The sequence below is a fragment of the Henckelia pumila genome, chromosome 4, assembly GCF_033568475.1.
Source record: "Henckelia pumila isolate YLH828 chromosome 4, ASM3356847v2, whole genome shotgun sequence".
Classification (NCBI taxonomy): Eukaryota; Viridiplantae; Streptophyta; class Magnoliopsida; order Lamiales; family Gesneriaceae; genus Henckelia; species Henckelia pumila.
The window spans coordinates 87,276,484-87,287,723 of record NC_133123.1 but is presented as its reverse complement, the minus strand read 5'-3'; the positions used below and the strand labels follow the sequence as shown (position 1 = coordinate 87,287,723).

The following is an 11,240-nucleotide window of genomic DNA, read 5'->3' as shown; positions in this document are numbered from 1 at the left end:
GCGTAAAAGAACGCCTGTAAATAGGCTGCCTCTTGCTTCATTTTAATCATCCCATTATTCTCTTCTTTTGTATTAACAAAGAGAGAAGAAAATAAAAAGATAGAAAAAAAAGAGAGTGTTTTGTATACACTTGTAATATTTCTTCGGTTATAAATATTTGCAGCAGCTCCGCGGACGTAGCCTATATTAGGTGAACCACGTAAATCTTGGTGTTCTTGTTGATTGTTTTATTTCGCAATTATTATTATCGTCATGTTCGCTCCGACATAATCCATAACAGCACTTATCCTTCATATAAGATCAGAACACAAATTTTGGACGTCTAATCTAGAATTAAGGGATTGATGCTGCTCCTTTAAGCTTGAATATATATATAGTGGAATAAACTGAAAAAGTAACCTCGAAGTACGGCGTTGGCACAAAGCATTAATCCCAATACAAAACTGCTTTTTAGTTGAGAACGAGGTTTTGAGTTTAAACCATGATAATATAACAAGTATATATATATATATTTTTGGGACATGAACACAACAACAAGCTTCCAATGCGGTAAAATTTTATGTTTTTGTTGTTGTTTGGTGTTATAGGATAAGCTATATGCCTATATTATGAAATGATTATCGAATCTGACGAGATCATTATATAATTGATTAAGAAACTATTTTTTGTGTGTTTGAATTAGGGGTGTTATCGAGCCGAGTCGAGCTCGAGTAGCACACTACTCGAGCTCATATTTTATTACTCGAGCTCGAGCTCGAGCTCGATCGAGTAGTAAAATATCAGCTCGAGCTCGAGCTCGAGCTCGGTTGTAGTTCGATACTCGAGCTCGAGCTTTTATATTATATATATATATAAATTAAAAATATATTAATAAATAAATAAATAAAATAATATATTATATTATATATATTATAAAATAAATAAATATATAAATATAATAAATAAAATAAAATTAATTAAATATTATAAATAAATATATAAATATTATAAATAAATTAATATATAAATATAATATTATATTATATATATTATATTTATATTTATATATATTTATATTATTTTTTAATATATATATATATATATATATATATATATATATGTGGCTTATCGAGTAGCTCGCGAGCTACTCGATCACATAGTTTCAAAGCTCGACTCGAGCTCGATTGTATGCTCGAGCTACTCGAGCTCGGTCATTCGCATAATGTCCTTCTTCGTTGCACAACGAACATGTGCAATTCTTTCCTTTACCCTTTGGGTAAGGTGGTTTTTTGTTATCAAACTTTTTACGGAATTATATGTAGAGCTGACATACCAGACCAAAATATCGAATTTTTGGCATACCGTACCGAATTTTTTTTTGATATACAGACATTTTTTCGATATATTGAATTTTTTTTCGGTATCTATACGGTATCAATATGAATTTTTTTCCATACAAAAATTTCGGAATTTCGCTATTGGTATCGGTATGAATTTTTTTCATACCAATATTTTTAGTAAGATATACCGAAAAACCACCCTTAATTATATGAATTCAATTCATTACACAATTGATTTAGAAACTCTTTAGGTTGCGTTTGAATAAGAAAATTTGGGTTGAGAGAGGACTTGAATAACGTATATATGAAATAATTTCAAATCCGTTAATTGAAATGCAACTTTGTACTATATACAATTTACAAGATAACTAAGTGATTGAAAATCATGTAAGTATATAACAGAATTGAGATTTGAAAATATTTTCATTGGTACCATTTGCTAATCTAATCAAGTAGCTGCAAAACAATACTCGCAACATTATAAAATGGGTGGAGTTTCTTTTGCCAACATGTTTATTTAGTGTAGTGTACAATAGTATAAAAGTCGTCGATGCATGCATGTTCCGAGTCTGTGTGGGCAAGGACGGATGCTTTCAAGGGCTGTGGTGGGCTGTAGCCCAGCCCAAAAAAAATTTTTTTTTATTACCTAGGGCCCATATAATTGTCCATCTCTGTTCTAATCAACCATCATTTCAAGTTCAGCCCATCTTCATAAAATTTAATTATCACCTTGTACTTGTTGCCTTTTCTCAATTTCAGATTTTGTTCTTCTCACACGCGTAAACATTGGTGATTGGAAAACGACATCGGCAGTCTCTCTTCAACGCAGGTTAATTTAATTTTTTATTTTATTTTTTTGTTTTCTCCTTTTGGATTTCTTAATCATACAATTTATTTGATCATCTGTTTTTTATTTTTTTGTATCCATGTTCGTTTCGCTGACCAATATTTGGGGATTTTTTTATCAGATTACTTTCAGATCGATTAGTACTTTGTCAAGTCTATTTAATATTTTAATAATCACACCCCATTTGCATTTAGTGTTGCATCTTCTACACAATTTGTTAGTATTAATTTTTAACTTATGTTTCCTTAAAAATATTATTATTTTAATTTTTTTTATAATTAAATAATATGTAAATACACTTCTTATTTAATTTGAAATTGGCAAGCTTTGAATAACTAATGTCGATATAAATTTGACGACTTTACACATAATTAAGTTGGACCTCCATTTTTTTCTCCTTTATATGTACTAGGGTTGTAAATTTTTTTATTTATATGTATTAGTGTATCTGTGTATGTAGTATGCGTGAGTTTATGTATAAGTGGATTAATTATTGATGTCACTGGATTTGTTTTTATTAAAATAATTTTTCTTATGTAATTTATTTATTAAAAAATTTTCCCTTACAAATTTTAGTTGCTAAATAATATGATAAATTGATTGTTATTTTTTTGATTGTTATCTCATTATTTTTTAGGGATATAAATTGAACTATTACAAAATGGAGCATCAATCTGCTGCAAAAAAAAGGAAAGACATTGATATCCTCTTTCTTTAAGAACATAGATCATCAAACTAGTGAAAATACTTCAATTTCTGCAGTCTCTACAATGGACCATGAATCTAGTGAGAGTCTTCCAATTCCTAGTGTCCAAATTCCTTCAATTTCCTCATATAGAGACGACCATCAGTCATCCTCCAACTGTATTGAACGAGATCCGGGAAAAAAAAACAGATATGTGAATATAATGTTAATCTACGAGATGAGATAAGGCGTTCATATATGAAGATGGGACCTTATCAACCAGATATGTTGGAGTATCCGGGTACAAAATTTGGAAGTCAGAATCGTCGTTTTCAAAAAAAATGGTTCCAGAGATTTCATTGGTTGGAGTAGTCCCCTTCTACAAATAAGGCATACTGTTTTTATTGTTTTCTTTTTTTGAATGATGTGAATTCAACTAATATTTTAGCACTTGTCAATGGAGGATTTGACAATTGGAAAAGAGTAAACCAAGGTAAAACGTGTGCATTTCTTGCTCATTTTGGTTTTGCAGCATCTTCGCCTCATACCATGTGCGAGAGAAGAGCTGAAAATTTGATGAGGCCCTCACAAAATATTGACACAGTTATGCATGCCCAATCTAAAGAGGAAAAAGAGAAAAATCGTTTGCGTTTGAGGACCTCAATTATGGCTGTTCGCTGGCTAGCACTTCAAGGTTGTGCCTTTAGAGGTAATGATGAATCTTTATCTTCATCTAATCGTGGAAATTTTCTTGAGTTGGTGAAGGCTTTTGCAAAAATGAGTACAAAAATTGATGAAGTTGTACTTGAGAATGCTCCCAAAAATGCCCAATATATTGCTCCAGATATTCAGAAAGAGATTTTGCATATTATAGCCAATAAAGTACGACAAATGATTCGTGAAGAAACTGGAGATAATTGTTTCTGTATTCTTGTTGATGAAGCACGAGATATATCTAAAAGAGAACAAATGGCCATTATCTTGAGGTTTGTGAATAATCATGGGATTTTGACAGAAAGATTTCATGCGATCAAAAGTGTCAGTGATACTACCTCATTGAATCTGAAAAAAGAAATATCAGATGTTCTTGTTTATCATGACCTCCAGGTTAAGAAAATTAGAGGCCAAAGATATGATGGTGCTAGCAATATGCGTGGTGCGTGGAATGGACTTCAGGCATTATTTATTAGAGATTGTCTGTATGCATATTATGTTCACTGTTTTGCACATCGATTACAACTGACATTGGTTTCTGCAGCCAAGGATGTCAGTGTTATTTGGAAATTTTTTTCTCATTTGGATAATATTGTTAATATTGTCACTTCTTCCACCAAGCGCATTGCATTTCTTAGTTACATACTGCACAGAGAAATGAAATTGAGCATATGTTGGTAACTTGAGAACGTGATTCTGGAAGTGGGGCCAATCAGATTGGTAATTTGCAGCGAGCAGGAGCTACTCGTTGGAGTTCTCACTATGACTCGGTAAAAAGCTTGATTGGTATGTACGCTGCAACTTGCAAAGTTTTTGAAGTTCTTAGTGAAAATTCTCCAAATGGATGAGCTAGGGCAGAAGTTCGAGGTATTTATAGAAACATGGCAAGCTTTGAATTTGTGTTTATTTTGCACTTGATGCATAAAATTATGAGAACAACAGATACTCTTTGTCAAATTCTTCAAAGAAAATCTCAAGACATTTTGACAGCTATTGCATTTGTCTCCACTACCAAAACTATCCTTCAAGAACTTAGAGAATGTGGATGGGAAGAATTTCTTCATGGAGTAAAAGTTTTTTGTACAAGAAATGAAATTGATGTGCCTAACCTTGATTGTTTATACAAGATCGGTCGTTCCCATCAGCAAATCATAGTTGAGCATCATTACCACTTTGATGTTTTTAATGCAGCAATAGATTTTATCTTGATGGAGTTAAATACTCGGTTTAATGAGTCGTCAGTGAAACTTCTTTCTCTTAGTACAACTTTAGATCCGAAAAATTCATTTGACTCATTTAACAGTGATGTTATTTGCAAGCTTGCTACGAAATTTTATCCTGAAGATTTCACAGATCAAGATATCATTGCTTTGGAGTATGAATTGGTACATTATAAACTTGACGTTATGCAGAATTTGAAGGTTTCGACACTTGTCGAGTTGTGTCAGCAATTGACTGAGAGTGGGCGGTCAAAGATTTATGTTATGTTGACTAGATTGATTCAGCTTATTTTGACGTTACCTCTATCTACCGCCACTACCGAACGAGCATTTTCAGCAATGAAGCATGTGAAGACGGCACTTCGTAATAAAATGGCCTCCTTGTTGATTGTTTGACACTCTATATTGAACGAGATTTAGCTAAGGATATAAATGTAGATTCTGTTATAGAGGAATTTTATGTTTCAAAATCTCGTAGGGCTCAACTTTTTTGAACAGTATAATATTAATATATATTATATTTTTTGATAATAATATATAATTTATTATATTACGTTCAAGCTCAGCCCCCCAATTCTAATTTTTGGATCCGTTCCTGTGTGTGGGTTATCTGCGTTATATTGATGTGTCTGGTATCACATGAATACTTCAATCGACCAAGTTAAAAAATCGCAAAGAAAATGAGCAAAACTGCCAAAAAAGAAAAGTTAAATGACTATAAGTTTTAATTTTGAAAACAGAACGAATGAAAATTCCAGAGTTAAACACACGGACGAAAAAGCAACTGATATTTGACAAGGAAATTTTATTCCCTTTTGGTTCTTCGATCCTGAATTTTATTCCTGTCCTAGTCTTGAAAGCATGAATGAATCTCAGAATGGCCTCCAAAATTTAAACTTAATTGTTACCGAACGTGTCTGTACATTTTGTTGGTTTATATTCACTAGTTTTTTTTGCACTCTATATATAGAGTTTGTATTGGTAACTAAATTTTCGTGTTAATTTCAAGTTGATATAATTAATTAAATATTCAAAATTTGGCTAAAGATATAATAATATTTAGAAATTTAAAAATTATAAAAAGTAGATAATCAAGATATTTTAATTATAGAGAAATTATAAATAGCCCACCATAAATTAATCACGTAAACTCCTTAACCTTATTAATATATTGTATGTATTGATGAGAACACGATTAAAATTTCTATTGGTATTTTTTGCATGCATATATATAATTTTCTTCACACTAATTAATTTTCTGCAGGATGATATGATAAATTAAATATTCAAACGTTTAGATACATGCATATATATAAATTTTTTTGTGATAATTAGTTTTGTGTTAATTTCGTGATGATATGATGAGTAGATATTCAAAAATTTAGAAAAAAAAATAATATTTAATAATTTTAAAAGTAGATAATATATCGTAATTATAGATATATTACAAATTAATTAATTACTATAAACTCCTTAACTTTGTTAATATATTGTTTGTATAGATGAGGTTACAATTTTAATTTTTATTAGGCTTTAACAATATGCAATATGGGGTGTAATTTAATATATATATAGGTGGGCACTTGAAAGAAACTATATATATATATATATATATATATATATATATAATTTTGATCACCTGCACATATATATATATATATATATATATATATATATATATATATATATAGTTTAGATTTAGATTTCATCAACAGGGACGGACCTAGAAATTTTGTTCAGGGGGCGCAATTAAGAGCAGAGCCTTGTGTTGCTCTGTTGGGTGGTATCTTGGGTGACTGGTTTTCCCCCATTTTTTATAAATTAAATTTAGTCCATTTTGTCAATATCTCTGTTAACAATTTTAAAAATAGAAAGATACAAGCTATAAACACAGTTAAAAAATTGAGAGATTAGAAAATTTTAATTCGGGTAACAATAAAAATCTGGCTCCGTTATCGGATAAAATTCATAAAAATCACGAATGCATAATATATATCACTAAAAGACGAGTAGAAAATTTAAAATATCGTTATCAATTCATAATAATTCATGATATAATTATTTGATAAGTTGCTAAATATTTTTATTTTTCAATATATAACACCAATATGAGTTAGAATTGTCATGCACCATAATTTATTTTATTTTATTAAATGAATAATACAAGTATATAATAAAAAAATTATATAAAAAATTGAGGACATGTTCACCAATATATAGTTTTTTTGACGAAATGTTCACCAATATATAGTTACTTACCATAATTCTATTATTATTTAAAAAATTATGAAATTATAATGAGCCTCATGCTATAGTCTAAAAAACTCTACCATTTTACATAATATAATTAGGTTAAAAATTTTTAATTATGTTTTTATCCAGTGTATACTAAGTATAACTTTGAAAATACACAAACAAATTACAAAAATTATGAAATTATAATGAGCCTCATGCTATAGTCTAAAAAACTCTACCATTTTACATAATATAATTAGGTTAAAAAATTTTAATTATGTTTTTATCCATTGTATACTAAGTATAACTTCGAAAATACACAAACAAATTTAATAATTTAATATTTCACTTCTAATTTTGTTTCCATAATTATCTCTTTTCATAAAATGGGCCAAAACCAAAAGTTATACTCTTCAAAATCAGTTTTTTAAAATAATGATATTTAATAAAAAAAAAAAACCCCTCAGGTTTAGTGTTTGAGTTTGTACCAAATTTTTAACATGAAGTATAAGATTCCACGTCTTTGTCACATTTAGGCCATTTTTTTTAAAACATTTCCTTTGTATGCCAGCTTAGACAACGAATGTATGCATATTACACGTGTAAACTAGTTTACAGATATTATAATAATGGTAGGTCTTTTGTTAGACTAATCGATTCATACATAGAGTGAAAATCAATATTTTTTTTTGAATCGGGTCTAATAAGATTCCGTCGTCTCATAATCAACCGATGAGATGGTCTCACAAAGCTTTTATGTTATAATTATTATATATCATTACAATCTAGTACCATTTTAAAATAAGCTAACGAGAATGAGACGAATTATGTTGCGTCAATAATTCGATTGAGTCCAAAACAAAGGCAAATCAACAGTTACATTTGTGTAACATTAAAACATATTCTCGAATGAATTGCATTTTTTTTCACAAGTATAATATCTATTTTTTTCACCAGTAGAGTATTTATTTGAATAATGTTAAAAGTACAAGCAATATATTCACCAACGATATTGTAGTATAGCATTTGACATTTTGTTATTATTTCTCTTTCTGAATTCTTATTTTGGTTCAAAACTTTATTTTAGGAAAAATTGCTTTTTTGATCTGGTATGTTTGTCACTTTGCGATTTCAGTCCTTTATATTTTTACATTTCAGTTTTAGTCCGCTATCTTTATTTTTTTGACAATTTTAGTCCTTATTCGACGTGGCGCTGACGTGACACCAATTCAGTGCTGATGTGGAGCTGGCGTGTACAGTGTCACGTAAGCATTTTCGAATAAAAATGACCGAAATTGTCAAAAATCGAAACATACAGGACTAAAACTGAAATATAAAAACATAGAAAACCAAATCGCAAAGTGACAAACATTCAAAGACCAAATTTGCAGTTTTCCTTTACTTTATGTGTATACCTTATTTTCTTTTGAACGTATTCACAATTTGTCTCGAAGAACGAATTTTTTAAGAATGAATATATAAATCTGAATATTCTATCTCTAAATTTTTCCTCAATATCTAATGAATCATCAAATCACGGATGAGAATGAAAATGTTGAAATCCAAGAATAAATACTATGATATCCCATTCAAAAAAAGTGACGATAGAATGAGCATAATACCTATTAAAGTTTTCCGATTAGAATGGCCAATATTAGAGATTATCTTGTGAATTGATTACATATAAAGTAGTAGGTGGTTAGAGGTAGAGCCGTCAATTTGGGTTAGGCCCGTCAGGTCGACCCTGCCCGCCAGCTTATTTAAGTGGGTTGTGTTGAAATTTTTTCAACTCAACAAAAGGTGGGCCTATATGGGCCAACCCGACTAGGCCCGCGACCCGTGTGGGTTAGCCCGCCACGGGCCTGGAGAATTAATTAATTATTTTTATTTTTATTGTGATATATGTATTTTTTAATAAAAGTTGTGAAATTTTTTTGTGTTAATTAATTTATATAAAATTTACATACATGAAATCAATAATTAAAATTTTTATTAATATTTTTCTATTAATATTTATTTATGAAATAATATTTATAATTAATTATAACATTTAATTATTTATTTTTATTTGTCGTAAGCCAACCCGCGGGCCGGCCCGCCTAACCCGCAACCCACCTTGGGTTGGCTTGGGTTGAGGATTTTCAGCCCGCCAGGATGGTGGGTCGGCCCGCCCTTGACCCGCCAAAAGGTGGATTTTTGGTGGGCCGGCCCGCCCCGCCATGAGTTGGCGTGTTTGACAGCTCTAGTTAGAGGTGAACCTCAAAATTACAAAGGAATCTCATCCCTTTAATCCAAACTTATGCTAATCCCACGAACCAAGGGCAAAATAGACACTTACAAACCAAATAAAATTGAAAGTCTATTGAATAAAATTTAAATATAATTTCCAAATTTTTTCATCACGATAATATTTAACCCCGCGAGTAATGTACGTAATAGCTAGAAGCCGTATATGAATTATGTATCGATATATGTGTTAAATTTGAATTGAGAGGCTGTTTGGAGATTTGGACATATAAATTTGTTTAAGCTGTACCAATTATAAAAATGTTAATCAAGGCCAAAGTTTTCATTGTGTGTTTTCAATTTTGTCTTTGATTTGTACACACTTGATAAAATTTATGATGATGTTTTTGTAAAATCAATTATTATAATAATGTCAAAATTGACAAAATGTGTGCATAGTAGATAAAAATTCAGTTTCCAAAAATATTGAAATATCAAAATAAATTTGTTTTTACTTTCCTGAAGATAAAGTAAACATAATTTTTCACAAAAGTTTTTTTTAAACAAAGTCTAACCAAAGTCAAAGTTTTTTATAGTGTATTTTCAACTTTTGTCTTTGGTTTTTATGCACTTGATAAAATCTGTGAGAATATTTTGTAAAATCAATTATTATTATGATAAGGTCATAATTGACAAAATTTGTGCATATTAGATAAAATTCAGTTTAAAAATATTGAAATACCAAAATATTTTAGTTCTCATTTTCTTGTAGAAAAAGTAAACAAATTTTTTTCACAAAATTTTTATTAAAAAAATTTCACAAAAATCTTAATTAAAATATTAATATTGTTTCCTAAAAGATTAAAACACCAAAATACTTTGGTTTTATTTATTTGTAAATGTAATGAAAAAATTCCCCAAAAATCTTAATTAAAATGATAATATAGTTTCCTAAAATATTAAAACACCAAAATACTTTGATTTTTATTTGTTTGTAAATGTAATGAACATATTTTTTCAACAAAAAATCTATGTATTTTAATTTGAGCAAGAAAATATAGAGCTAAATAATTATATCACGAGTTCATAATCTATACCAATTATTATAAAATCTATATCATCTATACCAATTATAAAAGTGTGAACCAATGTTAAAGTTTTTCATTGTGTATTTTCAAATTTGTCCTTGGTTTGTACACACCTGATAAATCTTATGAGGATATTTTTGTAAAATCAATTATTATGTTAAGGTCAAAATTGACAAAGTATGTGAATATTAGATAAAAATTCAGTTTCCAAAAAGATTAAAATACCAAAATACTTTAGTTTTTATTTTCTTGTAGATAAAGTGAACATATTTTTTTACAAATATTTTTTTAAAAAAATTCCACAAAAGTCTATCCAGTTTCCTAAAAGATTAAAAAACCAAAATATTTGATTTTTATTTGTTTGTAGACTGAATGAACAAATTTTTCATTAAAAAATCTCATTATTTTAATTTGTTTAAGAACCGATTAAGCTAAATAATTATATCATGAGTTCATAAATATATAAAAATATCATATTTGTAAACGTTATTATTATATATACACACATATCATATATGTAAAAATTGAAATTAAAAAAGTTGACTATTTTTTCTTCTCATAATCTATACCTTCTATAAAAGTGTTAACCAAGGATAAAGTTTTAATTGTGTATTTTCAACTTTATCTTGGTTTGTACACATTTGATAAATCTTATGAGGATATTTTTGTAAAATCAATTATTATGTTAAGGTCAAAATTGACAAAGTATGTGCATATTAGATAAGAATTCAGTTTGGCTTTGATAGAACATGATATAATGGTCACACGTAAAAAAACATGTGAGTAATTTGCGTAATCAAGTTATTATTTACTTGAAATTTTTTTTGTGAGATGGAAAAATTAGCACTTACAAACAAACGAATTCTGATATTTATACTTGGATAATCGACCAAAAAAACATCTAGC

General features: G+C 28.9%; 2 protein-coding genes across 2 annotated transcripts; both read left to right on the top strand.

The window, feature by feature from the left end:
- The first annotated feature begins 3,400 nt into the window (after positions 1–3,400).
- On the top strand, positions 3,401–4,246 carry LOC140861375 (uncharacterized). Its single transcript, XM_073264394.1, has one exon. It carries the CDS (start codon positions 3,401–3,403, stop codon positions 4,244–4,246), a length of 846 nt encoding a protein of 281 aa, XP_073120495.1.
- A 200-nt stretch (positions 4,247–4,446) lies between these two features.
- LOC140861373 (uncharacterized) lies at positions 4,447–5,181 on the top strand. The gene has a single exon (XM_073264393.1). It carries the CDS (start codon positions 4,447–4,449, stop codon positions 5,179–5,181), a length of 735 nt encoding a protein of 244 aa, XP_073120494.1.
- Positions 5,182–11,240: the final 6,059 nt, after the last annotated feature.